Source organism: Scyliorhinus canicula, chromosome 7, assembly GCF_902713615.1.
Source record: "Scyliorhinus canicula chromosome 7, sScyCan1.1, whole genome shotgun sequence".
Taxonomy (NCBI): Eukaryota; Metazoa; Chordata; class Chondrichthyes; order Carcharhiniformes; family Scyliorhinidae; genus Scyliorhinus; species Scyliorhinus canicula.
Window position 1 is genome coordinate 45,861,726 of NC_052152.1, and position 19,035 is coordinate 45,880,760.

At 48.0% G+C, this 19,035-nt stretch overlaps 1 protein-coding gene across 1 annotated transcript in view; it reads right to left on the minus strand.

Moving 5' to 3' along the window:
* Positions 1-466: 466 nt before the first annotated feature.
* Positions 467-19,035, minus strand: part of LOC119969078 (potassium/sodium hyperpolarization-activated cyclic nucleotide-gated channel 1-like) — a 182,809-nt gene continuing 164,240 nt past the window's right edge. Inside the window, exons 10-11 of the mRNA XM_038802281.1 lie at positions 4,252-4,419; positions 467-534 (exon numbers count right to left, since the gene is read on the minus strand). Coding sequence (XP_038658209.1) covers positions 497-534; positions 4,252-4,419 — 206 coding nt within the window. The 3' untranslated portion in view covers positions 467-496. The remainder of the gene's footprint in view (positions 535-4,251; positions 4,420-19,035) is intronic.

The following is a 19,035-nucleotide window of genomic DNA, read 5'->3' on the forward strand; positions in this document are numbered from 1 at the left end:
CGATTTAAGTGCTTCACTTTCATAAGCTAGATAACAAACACAACAGCCAATTTAGCACACAGTAATGTAATATTGATCAATTTATGTTTTGGGATATTGATTAAGGGATAAATAAAGGCCAGAGAATCGGCGATAACTTTCCTGATCTTTGAAATCATGCCAAGGGATTGTTTACATCCACCTGAGAGAGTTTAATATTTCATCCAAAAGGTGGAATTTCCAGCAATACAGTACTACAGTGTCAAGTATGAAGTTTTTGTGTTGAAGTCCTGGATTGGGACTCAAGTCCCCAACCTTCTGAGTCAGGTGAGAGTTGAGCTACAGCTAGCACTTAAAAAAAATGTATTTAATTTTTATTATTTTTAATAGATCAGTTTTGTTAATAAGGGACAAGCAATAACTATAGAGTTTATTTTTATTGTGGTTGATTTTCAAACAATATTATACAAATATAAAATATACAGATTTATTGATTCTTCATATCAACTATGGAGTTTTAAGATAAACCACCAGGCCTCCAGCGATCTATGGCGCCTGCCAATAAAACAAGATAAAAAGCAGATAAGAAAAGCCAACAAGGAACCATTGCTTGGTAACATAAAATGGAACTAAAAAAAAGGAATAGGGAGTGAAATAGCATTTGAGTGGTAGCGCAAAAATTATTGAAAGCAAATCAACAGCCTGTTCTATGAACATTTGTTTTTCTTTTCCATTGAATACCAATTCCACCTCCACAATGATCAGTTTTTAATTCTTTGCATTTATCAAGGTGAGTAAAGTTAGTGCCACCTGAAGAACATTCTCATTACAAGTACTTAAGTGTCATCATCAAGGGCATCCAGGTAGGGTACAGTCCAGTACAGAGCTCGTTTTGATCTCTTCCAGTGATATGCCCTAGCTTTGACTTCAGAAGAGCACCCCTGCTGAATAAATATATTTCCATTTCCCTTTCCATATGAATAGAAATTGGTAATTAATAGCAAATTAAGGAAAGTTTTGTTTGTGGACTCAGGAACTGGGTTGTAATTGCCCAAAGACAGGAAGTGCTGGAAAAACTCAGCCAGTCTGACATCATCAGTGGAGAGGGAAACTGAGGGTACGATCTAACAGAAATGTTTCTAAATGTCATTTGTGGTGGGTTTTGCTGGGAGCGTCCTGCTGCCAACTCTGTTGGTGAGTTCCCCACTGCTATCTAACTACACGGCTATTTTTTTGGGGTCCTGGGGAGTTTCTCCCCGGTCAAGCCCACACTTAGAATAATTTATCACTAGGAAGCTGCACCCACTGGTCAGACCAGCTCCTCAGAGATCGGGCTAACATGTTGAAAGGGTTCCCCAATCTCTAAGAGGGCTTGTGAGTCCCCCACACCCCCTACCCATGAGCAATGTCACCCCCCCCCCCCCTCACACACACACATGGGCATTACTCCACATCACTCAAGTGGTAACATTCCATTATGAGGCCCCCCCCTTGCAGGATCCCCACCCTTCACCAACTCACCCCCCCCCCCCAAACAACTTTCCAGAGGCACCTTCATACCCGCCCTGTTGGTGAGTTCCCCACTGCTATCTAATCACACAGTCATTTTTTTGGGTCCAGGGGCTGTTTTTCCTCGGTCAAGCCCATAATTAGAATAGTTTTCATTACTAGGGAGCTGTGCTCACTGGCCAGACCAGCTCCTCAGAGATCGGTCTAACATTTTGATAGGGTTCCCCAATCTCTAAGAGGGCTTGTGGGTCCCCCATTCCCCCACAGGATCCCCATTCTTCATATCTTCTCCACCCTCCTTTCATGGGCATGGGTCCTCCAGGCCCTGACCTTTGGCAAAGCCACGCTGACAATGCTCCTGCTGGCTTTGCAGTGCCACCTGGGCACCTTAGCAGTGCTAGGGTGGTACTGCCAAGGTGTCAGCCTGGCAGTGCAAAGGTGCTGGTGTTCCAGGGGGAGGGTCAGGTGGCCACCCTGCCCTGTCCCTGACTACCCAGGGACCTCCGATGGACTGGAAGACCCTCCAGGTGCCGTTCCGCCTGGTCCATGTTTGTGTGGACCAATACTGGACCAATACTGAACGTCACTGAGCTGGGGACACCCTGGGGAGACCGTTAGGTGCCGGAAACCCGGTAGATCTTGGGTGAGCAAGCCGAAATGGGTTTTAAACGACTTAGATGTGCAAGGCTTGGTCACACCTCACAAGGTACTGGTTGTCGGGAAGCCCATGGAGACTGCTACCGGCAGTGTCGTGCACCTGATCGGGCGCGATGCGACCAGCAGATTGCACCCAGTATGTTCAAGTCCAACATGACTCTTATGTTCCAAAAAAAATGGGCTGAGACAGGAGAATTTATAATTGAGAATAGGGAAATGGCGGAGAAACTGAATAATTTATTTGCCTGTCTTCTCTAGGAAGATGCACAAAGTCTCCAAGAAATAGTATAGGAAATCAAGAAGCTTTTGAAAATGAGGAATTGGAGTTTAAGAGGGATGAAGTTTAAGACTGGGGAGGTTATGCTGTAACTGTGTAAGGTGTTAGTGAGGCGACACCTGGAGCATTATGTTCAGTTTGGGTCTCCTTATCTGTGAAAGGACGTACTGGCGCTGGAGGGTGTGCAGAGGAGATGCACTAGGTTAACCCCAGAGTTAAGGGGGTTGGATTATGAGGAGAGGTTGTGTAGACTGAGACTGTACTCATTGGAATTTAGAAGGATGCAGGGGGATCTTATAGAACATATAAAATTATGAAGCGGATAGGATAGATGCGGGGAAGTTGTTTCCACTGGCAGGTGAAAGCAAAACTAGGGGGCATAGCCTCAAAATAAGGGGAAGTAGATTTAGGACTGAGCTTAGAAGGAACATCTTCATCCAAAGGGTTGTGAATCTGTGGAATTCCCTGCCCAGTGAAGCAATTGAGGCTCCTTCATTAAATGTTTTCAAGATAAAGATAGATAGTTTTTTGAAGAATAAAGGGTTATAATGTTCGGGCGGGAAAGCAGGAGCTGAGTCCACAAAAGATCAACCATGATCTCATTGAATGGCGGAGCAGGCTCGAATGGCCAGAACGCCTGCTCCTCGTTCTAATTTAAATGTTACCCCACTATTTAAGAAGGAACGCAGAGAGAAAACCGAGAACAAATTACCTGTTTAACATCAATAGTAGGGAAAATGTTACAATCTATTATAGAGGATGCGGTAACTGGACATTTAGAAAATAATGATATGATTGCGCAGAATCAACATGGATTTGAAAAGGAAATCAATATTGACAGTTTTTTTGAGGATGTCACATGCAGAATAGATAAGAGTGGTGGTGTATTTTGATTTTCAGAAGGCTTTGATAAAGTGCCATATAGGAGTTTGATAAACACAATTAGAGTATTTGGTGGTGGTGCAGGTATATAAATAATATGGCTTGTGAATTGGTTAACGGACAGAAAACTGAGAATGTATAAATGAGTCATTCTCAAGATAGCAGACTCTTACTGGTGGGATACCACAATGATTAGTGCTGGGGCCATAGCTGGTGACAATCTTTATAAATGAATTGGGTGTGGGGACCAAATGTAATATTTTCATATTTCCTGATGACATAAAAATGGGTGGGAATGTAAGTTGTGAAGACAATACAAGGAGACTTCAAGTAGACTGGGACAGGCTAAGTAATTCGGTAAAAACATGGCAGATGGAATATAATGTGAATAAGTGTGAAGTTAACCACTATAGTAAAAAAAAGCATTTTTCTTAAATGGTGAGAGATTTGAAAGGGTTGAGGTCCAAAGGGACCTGCGGATGTCCATGTCCATGAATAAGTAAAAGGTGGCACTATGTCCCCGCACCGGCACCATTTCTCATTGGAATCAATTGTGTTCCGCATGGCACCGGTGCTAGCCCCTCAACAGTCACTGAATCGGTCCAGGTGTAGTGCCAGTTTTGCTGTCGTAGATGTCAATGAATCCTGCCCCAGCGTCAACACTTATTCTCACGAAGGCAGAAAGCTGAGACTCTTGAATGAGACACTTAATTAGCTCTTAACTAATCAAATAAGGGCTTCAATGGAGTCGGGAAGGTGGCTGGCTCTCCGCCCTGCTCCTTCCCACCTCTTTATAGGCTCCCAGTATGCTGCTGGGTTATTAAATTCCATCTAACCAGCCAGTCACTGGAATTATTGGAAAAATCCCATCAGTGTCGAATTATAGGAAACATCTTACCAGTATTGTTTACAAATGACAAACAATGGTCTCCTGGATTGTCACTTACTTTTGAGGGCTCGTTGCCTTTTGGATACAACGAGTAGTATCTCCCCCCTAGCAGAAGGAAATAACTTCAACAAGTTATTAAATTTTTCTGCTGACAATGAATATAGTTTGCAGAGTGTTAATGCTCGCACCGTTGCTTTCCGGTAACCTTTAGTAAGAAGACATATTTCTGAAAATAAATTAGAATTTTTAAAACAACATCAGCTTTGCTGTTTCAATCAATGCTCCTTTAGACACCGTACAATTGCAGTTCTGTTGAAAAATTATATGGAATTTACTTTTGGCTTAATTTATTGATCTGAATTTTCCTCTCAGCGGTGAAGGAACGCTTTTGCCTTTCACCTCACATTCAACTGCCCAAAAACTTTTCACAGACTTGAATGCGGAGATTCCTGCTATAATAATTTAGTAATATTTATTTATTGTAAGCCTTAAATACATTGACACTGCAATGAAGTTACTGTGAAAGGCCCCTAGTCGCCAAATTCCGGCGCCTGTTCGGGTACATGGCGGGAGAATTCAGAATGTCCAAATTACGTAACAGCACATCTTTTGGGACTAGTGGAAGGAAACCGGAGCACCGGAGGAAACCCACGCAGACACAGGGAGAACGTGCAGACTTCACACAGACAGTGACCCAAGCTGGGAATCGAACCTGGGACCCTGGAGCTGTGAAGCAGCAGTGCTACCCACTGTGCTACCATGCCGTCCTGCTACTGTGCTATCGTACTACTATGAGGTAGTGTTGCATAGTACTCATATTATAGTACAAATCAATCTAATAATTGGGAGAACTAGTTCAAATCCCATTGCATGGCTGTGGAATTCAAATTTGGTTAACTAAATAAATCTGGAATAAGAAACTAGTGTCACTAATGGTTGTCTCAAAACTACTGAATTGTTAAAAATCTATTTGATTCACTAATGTTCTTTATGAAAGAAATTTACTGCACTTACCAGATCTGGTCTACATGTGACTCCAGATTCATAGCAATAGAGTCATAGATGTTTACAGCATGGAAACAGGCCCAGCTGCTCCATGCTGCCCAGTTTCTATCACAAAGCTAGTCCCACTTGCCTACATTTGGCCCATATCCCTCTGTAGCCACCCTGTCCATGTAACTGTCTAACTGTTTTTAAAGGACAAAATTGTACCCGCTTCTACCACCGCCTCTGGCAGCTCATCCCAGATGCTCACCACCCTCTGTGTGAAGAAATTTCCCCTCTGCTCTCTTTTGTATCTCTCCTCTCACCTTAAACTATGCCCTCTAGTTCTAGACTCCTCTACCTTTGGGAAAAGATATTGACTATCTCTACTTATCAATGCTGCTCATTATTTTAGAGACCTCTATAAGATCACCTCTAAGCCTCCTTCGTTCCAGGGAAAAAGACCCAGCCTATCCAGCCTCTCCTTATAACTCAGACCATCAAGTCCTGGTAGCATCCTCGTAAATCTCTTCTGCAGTCTTTCTAGTTTAACAATATCCTTCCTGTAATAGGGTAACCAGAACTGAACACAGTATTCCATGTGTGGTCTTACCAATGTTCTGCCCTCTGAAATATGCATGCCACTCAGTTGGATCAGGCCACGACAAAAAAGCTAATATGAATAAAACCAGATGGACTGCCTGGCACTGGATACAATAAGGGTGAATCAATCCTGAAAAGTATTCCTTAGTATCATCTGGAAACTCATGCTAAAACAGAAATGGCACAAGCAACAGCCTAACATGGTCATGCTCACAATATCAGAGCTCAATAATAATAATCTTTATTAGTCTCACAAGTTGGCTTACATTAACACTGCAGTGAAGTTACTGTGAAAAGCCCCTAGCCGCCACACTCCAGCTCCTGTTCAGGTACACTGAGGGAGAATTCAAAGTGTCCAATTCACCTAACAAGCATGTCTTTCGGGACATCTGCGAGGAAACCAGAGCACCCGGAGGAAACCTACGTAGACACAGGGAGAACGTACAGACTCCGCACGGTGACCCAAGCCGGGAATCGAACCTGGGTCCCTGGCACTGTGAAGCAATAGTGCTAACCACTGTGCTACCATGTTGCCAACAGTGCTTTCAGCCACTATCCCAGACATTTCCATTTCACTGTATGTCTTGTCTTCACCAGACTGCAACGGTTCAAGAAGACAACTCATCAACTCCTGAAGGGCAACTAGGGATGGGCAATAAATGTTGGCGATGATGCCTACATCCAAAAATATATTTTAAAAACATATTGCAGCCTAGTGGCATACAGTCAGCATGGAGTGGCCCAAAGAGTCCTCAAGTGACTCCAGATGCCTTGAAGTTTCACATCAAATCAAACGTGGGCAAAGAAGCCTGTTGCTGATTGCAATTATTGTCTTTCCTTAGCTGATAAGTCAGCATGTTTCCATGTTAAACATCACTTGGAAAAAACACTTTAGGTAGGATACTTCAATATGTATCACCAGGCATGACTCAGTAGCACCATGACTGACTCAGCAGGCTACATACTGAAGGTCATATTTACCTGACTGAGCCAGTGACAGTGAAAACCAAAAAGAGGGAAAAACCTATTTGACCTTTTCCTGCCAATCTACCTATAGTATTTACAGTGCAGAAGGAGGCCATTTGGCCCATCGAGTCTACACCAGCTCCTGGAAAGAGCACTCTACCCAAGGTCCACACCTCCGCCCTATCCCCATAACCCAGTAACCCCACCCAACACTACGGGCAATTTTGGACATGGCCAATCCACCTAACCTGCACATCTTTGGACTGTGGGAGGAAACCGGAGCACCCGGAGGAAACCCACGCAGACACGGAGAGAATGTGCAGACTCCACACAGACAGTGACCCCACCCAGAATCGAACCTGGGATCCTGGAGCTGTGAAGCAATTGTGCTATCCACAATGCTACCATGCTGCCTATGGCAGATACTATTTAAGATTGACCACTGCAAAGTCCTTGTGGAGACAAAGACTCAACTTCACAGCGAGGGCACCCTCCATTATGTTGTGTGGCATTACCACTGTTCTCAACAGGATAGATTCAGAATAAATCTAGCAGCTCAAAACTGGGCACCCATAAGGTGCTGTGGGCTATCAGCAGAACTGTATTAAACCACAATCTGTAACCTCACTCTACGGTTACCATCAGGTCTGATTTAATGAGGAGTGTAGGTAAGCATGCTAATTATTTCTTATGTCCAAATGATGCTCGTAGTCTTCCAGTTGATGCAAATGCTTTATTGAGTAAGTTTGTTCTCTCTCCAGAGCTTAAACTACATGTTACATGATCAAGATATAAAATAAGAAATGCTAGAGGTAAGCTGCCTGTGCTGAACTGTCTTTTTCTGCTGCTGGTCACTAGCTGCTGTTCCTGTGAAGAGAGTGATCCTGGCTTTGTCTGTCTATTTATACATCTCTAATGCTCCCTCTAATGATTACTTAGTTCTAGTCTATTTACATTAACCCCTTGTGTACATACAGATATGCAGATCACTACACATGCCAGGTGCAGTACCAGGTGTCATAATATACACACAAGTATATGATGGTGCACAGACAGACATTAATTGACACACTGCATTTGGCCCATATCCCTCTATAGCCACCCTGTCCATGTAACCAATTAACACATAGAACACAGCAGCCAATCACCAGACAGGACACAGCCACTATAAAGCCAGAGGGCATTAGTTTTCCCACTCTCTTTGGATGCAGCCTCTGAGACAGCCAGAGCCTGTGAGCAACAACACGAACATCCACCATGTGGCAGTAAGATAGTCTAGTTAGGTTAGCCTCAGGTCTCCAGTCAACTCAGTATAGTGTCGACCCACAGTTTAAGTATGTTTAACAGTTACTAGTTCAATAAAATAGAGTTGCATTTCTCCATGTGTTGGAAGCCTGTCTCTCTCACTGCTATGGTAAACGCAGTCCTCGCAGACCCAGCATACCCAACACATCATGGTACCAGTGCGTGATGTTAGAGTTTGACGGACCTACCTTGTGATAGTCTGCCTTCGACCAGCGATCAGCCATCCGGTAATATGGACAGCGTCCGCCCTCCCTTGCCGCTCCGCATCGCCGTCAACCTCGGTGCCAACTGGAAGATTTTTAATCAGAAGTTTCAGCTGTATCTCGAAGCCACCGACCTCGAAGCCAGAAAGATTGTTCTCTTCCTCTCTACAGCCGGGGACCACCCCATTCATATTTTTAACTCCCTCACATCTGCTGATGGCGAGGACAAGTCCAAGTTCAAAACAGTTCTCCTCAAGTTCGACAGCCACTGTGACATCGAAGTCAACGAGAGCTTTGAATGCTTCGTGTTCCAACAGAGGCTGCAGGGTAAGGATGAACCTTTTCAATCCTTCCTAACCCATCTCCGTCTCTTTGCGCAGTCCTGCAACTACGGCTCCACCTCCGACTCCATGATCCGCGACCAGATCATTTTCGGAGTCCACTCTGACCACCTTCACCAGCAGCTCCTTAAAGTGAAGCAGCTCACGCCGACCACAGGGACTGAATTTATAGACTGAATGTTTTGTTGGCTTGTTCTTCGTTTAGTTGCTTGTACATATTGTTCTCTGTAATTTGTTATATGCACTCTATCTGCACTAGATACCGTCCCATGTAAATACGTTCATATTTTTTGTATATAGTCAGGTTCCTAGTCAGGTAAATATGCTCACATGCATTGCACAGTCAAGCACATTCACATACTCACTATTTATTGACACATACACATTTTTAAAAAAGGGGGCGATGTCATAATATACACACAAGTATATGATGGTGCACAGACAGACAGTGATTGACACACAGGATGACCAATTAACACACAGAACACAGCAGCCAATCACCAGACAGGACACGGCCACTATAAAGCCAGAGGGCACTAGTTTTCCCGCTCTCTTGGGATCCAGCCTCTGAGACAGCCAGAGCCTGTGAGCAACAACATGAACATCCACCATGTGGCAGTAAGATAGTCTGGTCAGGTTAGCCTCAGGTCTCCAGTCAACTCAGCATAGTGTCGACCCACAGTTTAAGTATGTTTAACAGTAACTAGTCATTTTCAGTCCGAAGTGCTGAGTAGTTGATCCATCTCCACCTTCTTGAGTTGTCCTGCACATCACAGATGCCAGACTTCAGACACTGCCATTCGCTCCATTTGATATCAAGAAACATCTCAGCACACAGGATGCAGCAAAGGCTATGTGTGCTGACAACATCCTGGTTGCGGGAGCTGGAGGTTGAGCTGCAGACACTGCAGTGCATCAGGGAGGGGGGAAAGTTACCTGGACACTTTATTTCAGGAAGCAGTCACACCCTTTAGGATAGGAAGAACTTTAGAATTGGTCAATTATCAGGGACAGGAGGGTGTGACTGCAGGTCAGGCAAGTATGGGGACCCAGCATCGTAGTGATGGAGGAGCCTCAGACCCTAACTTTGTCCAACAAATTTAAGTGTTTGCTACCTGTGTGGTTGAGAAGGACTGGCCATGGGGTCATGATGAAGGATGCCGTTCCAGTGAGGAGAGGGAAGAGGAATGTGGTAATGATAGGAGACAGTATAGGCAGCGGGATAGATATTGTTCTCTGCAGCCACGACCGGAGTTTGAATGGTTGTGTTGCCTGTTCATTGCCAGGGTTAAGGACATCTCATTTCTGCTGGAAAGGGTCTTGGAGTGCGAGATCCAGTTACATGATTTACATGGGAACCAATGACATATGTAGAACCAGGAATGCTAAGAGAATTTGAGGAGTTGAGGTCCAAATTAAAACCTAAAACATCAAATGTAATTGATGCGCCCATCAATTCACTCGGAGACACGAGTCAAAGTAAACAGTGGTTTTAATCAGCTTACAATTTTGCCTGCCTGCGACCGGTACAATACTGAAGGCGGTCCCACAGGTCTGCTGCTCTTATACTTCCTGAAAGGGGCGGAGCCATGGGCGGAGCCCGTAAATGCTCCCCTGTGGGTGAAGACACACAGTGGCCCATGGATGGAGGCCACAGGGTTAATAGCATGGTATAATGCAACACAGTATACTGGTGAATTAACAGTATTTATACATTCACCACATTCACCCCCTGTAAAAAAAAATTAAGTCCGGCTAGGGTGACGGGTTCACAAATTCAGTCGGTCCGGCGCCCGCATCGTACGCTGCGACCGACGAAGCACTGGTGACGCAGCCATTTCAGGTGGCTGTGGAAGTGGGTCTGGTGCGGTTCCGGGGGCGGTTCTTCCGGAGCTTCGTTCCTGCGGACTGGTGTGCCGGGTGGAAGGGAGCGCGGAAACCAAATAGGTGCGGGGACGCAGGACACGGGGGGTTGGGCGGGGTATAGTGTGGGGGGTACATTAGTGGTAGTGGTGGAGGAGCCTGCGGGCGCCAGGTCTCGGAGGGAGACGGTATCCTGCCGGCCGTCGGGGTGTTCGACGTATGCATAGTGTGGGTTTGAGTGCAGGAACTGGACCCTCTCTACCAGGAGGTCGGTCTTATGGATCCGAACGTGTTTCCGAAGGAGAACAGGGCCTGGTGTCCTCAGCCAGGGCGGAAGCGAGGCCCCTGTGGTAGTTCCCCTAGGGAAGATAAACAAGTGGTCATGAGGAGTCTGGTTTGTGGCCGTGCAAAGGAGGGACCTAATAGCGTGGAGCGCATCGGGGAGGACCTCCTGCCAGTGGGAAACCGGAAGATTCCTGGACCTGAGGGTCAGTAGGACGGTCTTCCAGACCGTCGCGTTCTCCCTCTCCACCTGGCCATTTCCCCTGGGGTTGTAACTGGTAGTCCTGCTCGAGGCGATGCCCTGACTGAGCAGGTACTGACGCAGTTCGTCGCTCATGAAGGACGAGCCCCTGTCACTGTGGACATAATTGGGGAAACTAAACAGGGTGAAGACACTGTGCAGGGCTCTGATAACAGTAGAGGTGGTCATGTCGGGGCATGGAATGGCAAACGGGAAACGGGAGAACTCATCTATAATGTTAAGAAAATAGGTATTTTGATTATTTGAGGGGAGGGGCCCTTTGAAATCGATACTGAGGCGTCAAAGAGCCGGGAAGCCTTTACTAGGTGGGCCTTATCTGGTCGATAGAAGTGCGGTTTACACGCCGCACAGATTTTGCAATTCCTGGTTACAGCTTTGACCTCCTTGGTGGAGAAGGTCAGGTTGCGGGCCTTGATGTAATGGGCGAGCCGGGTGACCCCTGGGTGGAAGAGGTCGTCGTGGATAGCCTGTAGTCGGTCGTCTTGTGCTCCGGCGCTTGTGCTGTGGGACAGGGCATCTGGGGGCTCGTTGAGCTTCCCAGGACGATATACTATATCGTAATTATAGGTGGAGAGTTCGATCCTCCACCTCAAGATCGTATCATTTTTGATCTTGCCCCGCTGCGTATGATCAAACTTAAAGGCAACCGATCTTTGGTCGGTGATGAGGGTAAACCTCCTACCAGCGAGGTAGTGCCTCCAGTGCCGCACGGCTTCCACGATGGCTTGAGCTTCTTTTTCGACTGAGGAGTGTCGAAGTTCAGAGGAGGAGAGGGTGCGTGAAAAAAACGCTACCGGCCTGTCTGCTTGGTTAAGGGTGGCGGCGAGAGCGACCTCTGATGCGTCGCTCTCCACCTGGAAGGGGACAGACTCGTCCACCGCACGCATGGCGGCTTTGGCGATGTCCGCCTTGATGAAGTTGAAGGCCTGGCGAACCTCGGCTGACAGTGGGAAAAGGGTGGCCTTAAATAGTGGGCGGGCTTTGTCCGCATACTGGGGGACCCACTGAGCGTAATAGGAAAAAAATCCAAGGCACCTCTTGAGGGCCTTGGGACAGTGAGGGAGAGGGAGTTGCAGGAGGAGGCGCATACGGTCAGGGTCGGACCCTAGGACCCCGTTTTCCACGACGTAGCCGAGGATGGCTAGCCTGGTAGTGCGGAAAACGCATTTCTCCTTGTTGTAAGTGAGGTTAAGTTTTTGGACGGTTTGGAGAAATCGGTGGAGGTTGGCGTCGTCATCCTGCTGATCATGGCCGCAGATGGTGACGTTATCCAAGTACGGAAACGTGGCCCGCAGCCGGTACTGGTTCACCATTCGGTCCATCGCTTGTTGGAACACCGAAACCCCGTTTGTGACGCAAAAAGGGGCCCGGAGGAAATGAAAAAGTTGGCCGTCTGCCTCAAACACCGTGTAGTGGCGGTCCTCTGGACGGATTGGGAGCTGGTGGTATGCAGACTTCAGATCTACCGTGGAGAACACGCAGTAGTGCGCAATCTGATTCACCATGTCTGCAATCCGGGGAAGTGGGTACGCATCAAGGTGCGTAAACTGGTTAATGGTCTGGCTGTAATCAACCACCATCCGGAACTTTTCCCCACTTTTGACCACCACCACCTGAGCTCTCCAGGGGCTATTGCTGGCTTCTATGACGCCTTCCCGCAAGAGACACCGGACCTCGGACCTAATAAATGCCCTGTCCTGCATACTATACCTCCTGCTTCGAGTGGCTCCTGGTTTGCAGTCCGCGGGGAGGTTAGCGAAGAGGGGAGGGGGTTGATTTTTAGGGTTGCGAGGCTGCATAGGGTGAGCATATGGGTAGGCTCCTGAGATTGCACTGAAAATCGAGTCCTAAGAGGACAGGGGCGCAGAGGTTTGGGAGCACGTACAATTGAAAATTAGTATACTCGGCGCCCTGCATCGTTCAGGTTGCAGTAGTGCGCCCTTGAATTTGTAATGAGTGCGACCCAGAGGCGAGGGAGATTTGTTTGTTTGTTGCATCAGGAATATCGGGAGAGAACAGCGCCTTACCAGATCCGGATGAACAAAGCTCTCGGTGCTCCCGGAGTCAAACAGGCAAGGTGTCTCGTCTCCGTTAACCCGGATGGCCATCATGGAGCTCTTGAGGTGCTTGGGCCTTGACTGGTCCAAGGTGACTGCACTGAGTTGCGGGTAGTCGGTGGCATTGTCGGCGGTGCTGGGGCGGCCCTGCGATGACACGTGGCGGGCGGCAAGGAAGATGGTGCCCAAGATGGCTGCCCCCATGGATCGCACGTGGCCGGCCGCGTGGGGGAGGATGGCCAAGATGGTGGCCCCCGTTGATCGCCCGTGGCGGGCGGCGAGGAAGATGGCACCCTAGATGGCGGCCCCCATGGATCGCACGTGGCGAGCGGCATGAAAGATGGTGCCCAAGATGGCGGCCCCCATGGATCACACGTGGTCAGCCGCGTGGCGGAGGATGGCCAAGATGGTGGCCCCCGTGAGTCGCACGTGTTGTGCGGAGTCACAGTCAGCAGACACGCTGCCACATTACGGGGTCTGCAAGCCTGAGAGTCAGTGGATCGAGTCTGTGTATTCGAGTTCAAGTGTTTAGGCTTGGCCAGGCAAACCCTTGCGAAGTGCCATTTTCACCCGTAGCTGCTGCAGTTCACGTTGCAGGCCAGGCCTTATTGCCGGGGGTGTGGAGGGTGGCCGCGCGGCGCAGGCCTGGGATAGTCTCTGGTCGGGGGCCCACGAGGGGAGTCACGTGGTCGGCCGGGAACGCAGTGGGACTCTGAAAAGCGACCTCCAGCGAGGTCGCCAGTTTTACCGTGTCCTCCAGGTCCTGGGCCCCTTTTTTAAGCAGGCACTGCCTCACATAGTTCGATCGGACCCCTGCAAGGTAAACGTCTCGGACGGCGAGTTCCATGTGCTGAGTGGCTGTAAGGGCCTGATAGTTACAGTCGCACGCGAGGGCTTTGAGGTCGTGCAGATAGTCATCTAGCGACTCCCCGGTGCGCTGGCGGCGAGTAGTGAAGATATGTCGTGCGTAGCCTTCATTCACAGGTCGCACGTAAATGCGTTTGACTATCGCGAGGCCCTCAGTATAGGAGGTGGCTTCGTCGAGTTGGGCAGAAATGCGATGGCTCACCCGTGCATGGAGGAGACTCAATTTCTGTTCATCCGTGATGGATGATGTCGACGACACGGCCAGGTAGGCCTTGAAACACCGAGGCCAATGTGAAAAAATTTCTATCGCCTCCGCGGCCTGTGGATCGAGTTCCAGTCTGTCAGGTTTGAGGGCTGACTCCATAGTAGTTCTTTAAGCTGATTAAATTGATGCGACCATCAATTCACTCGGAGATTCGAGTCGAAGTAAACAGTGGTTTTAATCAGCTTACAACTTTGCCTGCCTGCGACCGGTACAATACTGAAGGCGGTCCAGCAGGTCTGCTGCTCTTATATGTCCTATAAGGGGCAGAGCCATGGGCGTAGCCCGTACATGATCCACATCTCCCCCTATGGGTGAAGCCACACAGTGGCCCATAGGTGGAGGCCACAGGGTTAATAGCATGGTATAATGCAACACAGTACACTGGTGAATTAACAGTATTTATACATTCACCACAGTAATCATCTCTGGATTGTTGTCTGAGCCATACACAAATTGGCACAGGGTCAAGTCAATTAGAGAATTAAACAGATAGTTCAATGAGTGGAATGGGAAAAAGGGGTTTTCAAAGATCATAGAATTTACAGTGCAGAAGGAGGCCATTCGGCCCATCGAGTCCGCACCGGCCCTTGGAAAGAGCACCCCACCCAAGCTCCAACCCCATCCCCATAACACAGTAACCCCACCTAACCTTTTGGACACTAAGGGCAATTTTTAACATGGCCAATCCACCTAACCTATACATCTTCGGACTGTGGGAGGAAACCGGAGCACCTGGATGAAAATCACACAGACACGGGGAGAATATGCAGAGACAGTGACCCAAGCCAGGAATCGTACCGTGGACCCTGCTTCTATGAAGCGACAGCGCTAACCACTGTGCTACCGTGTCACTCCAGGTTCATTTTTGACTCATGGGGAACTGGAATCAGTATTCAGGGAAGTGTGAGCTATTCCATTGTGATGGACTACACTTTAGCAGGATTGGGACCACTATCCTGGCTAATCGTATAACTAGGGGTCAGCAAGGGACGGAAAGTTTAACAAAAATTGTACACCAGCAAATAAGAGTATTTAAATTAAAGGTTCTTTATCTGCATGCATGAAGCTTTTGCTATAAGATAGATAAACTGATGGCAAAAATAGAGGTAAATTATTAGATTTAATCACCACTACAGAGAAATGGTGACAAGATGATCAAGGATAGGAAATGAATATTACAGGTACACAATATTTCTGAAAGACAGACAGACAGTAAAGGAGGAGGGGTATCCCTGAAAGCAAAAGATGACATAAGGACATTAATGATAAAGGATCTGGCCTCAGACAATCATGAAGTAGGATCAGAATGCATGGAAATTAGGAACAGCAAGAGTCAGAAAACACGAGATTGGAGTAATTTATAGGCCTCCTAACATACTGCTGGATAGAGCATCAAACATGAAATTATTGAAGGGAATGTAATAGCTGTAATGATTAATAATTTAAAGGAACTTCAATCTTCATATAAACTGGGACAATCAAATCGGCAAGAATGGTCTAAAAGATGAGTTTGTAGAATGTTATGGTGACAGTTTTCTGGAGCAATACTTTGTGGAACCATCTAGGGATAAAAATATCTTAGATCTGGGGTGCAATTCAGCGACTTTGTTGCGCCCATTGCAACAGGTGAATCGCGCGAGAGCCCCAAATTGAACTTCATGCCTGCGGATCACAAGTCACCCAACTCACTCCGCCCAGCGCAATCTGGATCTGGCCCTCGCTGTGCATGATCCAGATCAGCATATTTAAAAGAGCCTAATGGTGCCGGGAGTCAATGGCTGTGCCCGGGAAACCTCGTCGGGGTGCCATTTAGTACTGGTCCACACAAATGTGGACCAGGTGTAATACACCTTGGTGGGATCTCTCATGGCATTGGTGGCCCCTGGGTGGTTGGGGACGGGGGAAGGTGCTACCCTGGCACTCTCCCTGCCAGCCTGGCACTTCCTGGGTGCCAGGTTGGCACTGCCAGGGGCCAGGCCCTGTCACTTGAAGGGGAGGTGGGGGTGAGGTTCCAGGGACCAGGAGAAAGTTGGGGGGGGTGGGGGGGGGGGGTGGGGTGGGGTGGGGGCAAGGTGTGACAGGAGTGTCGATAAAGCGGGGCAGGTGGCCCTGAAAGGGTGGGAGGTAGGTTGGGGAGTCAGGGCTACCGAACAAAACAGCGTCCCAATCTGTGGACAGCAGTTCCTGCTTGCGAGATCAGCTTGTCAGCAGAATACTGTATCACTCTTGAGTGCAGTCTTGGCGGACAGAAACTCCAAGGCCAAAAAGTCAGCCAAGTGCCATTGAATAGCGGGTGTTACTTCGCTTTGCAGCCACCCAGAAACACCCTGCTAATGTCGCCTGACAGCGGACCTGTTTTGAAGTCTGCTGAATTGTACCCCCAATGTAGTGTAATGAAGTAAGGATAAATAGTAGTGCCCTGGAAAAATATCCACTGGGAAATAGTGTTCATAATACCATTCAATTCCACATGAAGTGTGAAAGTGACATGTTCCAATCATAAACAAAAATCTTCAACTTAAACAAAGACAATTACATAGGTATGAGGGGAGAACTGGCTAAGTTAATTGGGTAAATAGATTAGAAGGTAAATGACCAGTGGGACATATTTAACAAGACAATTCAAAATGTTCAACAACATTCCAGCAAGGAGGACCTCTCTATGGAATGCTAAGTAAGTTAAGATGTGGAGATGCCGGCGTTGGACTGGGGTGAGCACAGTAAGAAGTCTTACAACACCAGGTTAAAGTCCAACAGGTTTGATTCAAACACGAGCTTTCGGAGCGCAGCTCCTTCCTCAGGTGAATGGCGAGGTATGTTCCAGAAACATTTATATAGACAAAGTCAGAGATGCCGGACAATGCTTGGAATGCGAGCATTTGCAGGTAATCAAATCATTACAGATCCAGGGAGAGGGATAATCACAGGTTAAAGAAGTGTAAATTGTCTCAAGCCCGAACAGTTGGTTGGGTTTTGCAAGTCCAGGCCTGACGGTGGGGGGTGGATGTAATGCGACATGAATCCAAGATCCCTGTTGAGGCCGCACTCATGCGTGCGGAACTTAGCTATAAGTTTTTGCTCGGCAATTCTGCGTTGTCGCGTGTCCTGAAGACCGCCTTGGAGAACGCTTACCGGAGATCAGAGGCTGAATGCCCTTGACTGCTAAAGTGTTCCCCGACTGGAAGGGAACATTCCTGCCTGGTGATTGTTGCACGATGCCCGTTCATTCGTTGTCGCAGTGTCTGCATGGTCTCGCCAATGTACCACGCTTCGGGACATCCTTTCCTGCAGCGTAAGAGGTAGACTACATTGGTTGAGTCGCACGAGTATGTGCCGCGTACCTGGTGGGTGGTGTTACCATGTGTAATGGTGGTATCCGAGTCGATGATCTGGCATGTCTTGCAGAGATTGCCCTGGCAGGGTTGTGTGGTGTCGTGGTCGCTGTTCTGAAGGCTGGGTAATTTGCTGCAAACAATGGTTTGTTTGAGGTTGCGCGGTTGTTTGAAGGCCAGTAGTGGGGGTGTGGGGATGACCTTGGCAAGATGTTCATCTTCATTGATGATGTGTTGAAGGCTGCGAAGAAGATGTCGTAGTTTCTCCACCCCAGGAAAGTACTGGACGATGAAGGGTACTCTGTCAGTGGTGTCCCGTGTGTGTCTTCTGAGGAGGTCGGTGCGGTTTTTTGCTGTGGGGCGTTGGAACTGTCGATCGATGAGTTGAGCGCCATATCCCGTTCGTACGAGAGCATCTTTCAGCATCTGTAGGTGTCTGTTACGCTCCTCCTCGTCTGAGCAGATCCTGTGTATACGGAGGGCTTGTCCATAGGGGATGGCTTCTTTAATGTGTTTCGGGTGAAAGCTGGAGAAGTGGAGCATCGTGAGGTTGTCTGTGGGCTTGCGGTAAAGCGAAGTGCTAAGGTGACCGTCCCTGGATCTGTAATGATTTGATTACCTGCAAATGCCTGCATTCCAAGCATTGTCCAGCATCTCTGACTTTGTCTATATAAATGTTTCTGGAACATACCTCGCCATTCACCTGAGGAAGGAGCTGCGCTCCGAAAGCTCGTGTTTGAATCAAACCTGTTGGACTTTAACCTGGTGCTGTAAGACTTCTTACTGTGCTCACCCCAGTCCAACGCCGGCATCTCCACATCATGGCTACCATCGACACCACAAACTGCCGGCTCAAAGTGGAGAGGATCTCCAGGAAGATTGCGCATATAGACACTGACATTAAGTTTCTACAAAGATGCAAAAAAGCAGACAAGATCCCGAAAGGGCTACAGATCACAAACCCACTCAAGTCGACCTACAACACAGACTACGCTGAAAGACTCTGCTGCCGCACCTCTGTCACACTCCTCAAACACCTCGTACACCAGCTCTACAGCAGTCGACGCAACCTGGAAACCAAGATAGAGGCCATATTCTCAAATTGCGCTCAGGACACAGCAGACCAGCTGCGTAACACCGCCAAACAGGTGAGACAACGATACTATGCCACCTATATGCACAGCAAGAACAGGAAGCTTGAGAAACTCGGCATCACCACCAGCAGCAACCAAGCCTCCCCCAGTATCACAGTTGAAAACAATACAGGGAAATCTATTGTCAACTTGTCGGACTACACCCTTCAACCAAACGAAATCGAAGTCCTCAGCAGAGGGCTCAATTTCTGCACCACCACCAAAATGGACCCCATCAGTCTCGCGGCAGACACAGAGGAATTCATCAGGCGAATGAGGCTCCGGGAATTCTTCCACAGACCCCAAGAGGCCGACAGCGAACCCAAGGAGATGACCAATGAACCGGTACAGCAGACCGCGAGATCTGCGGTGCAGCAAA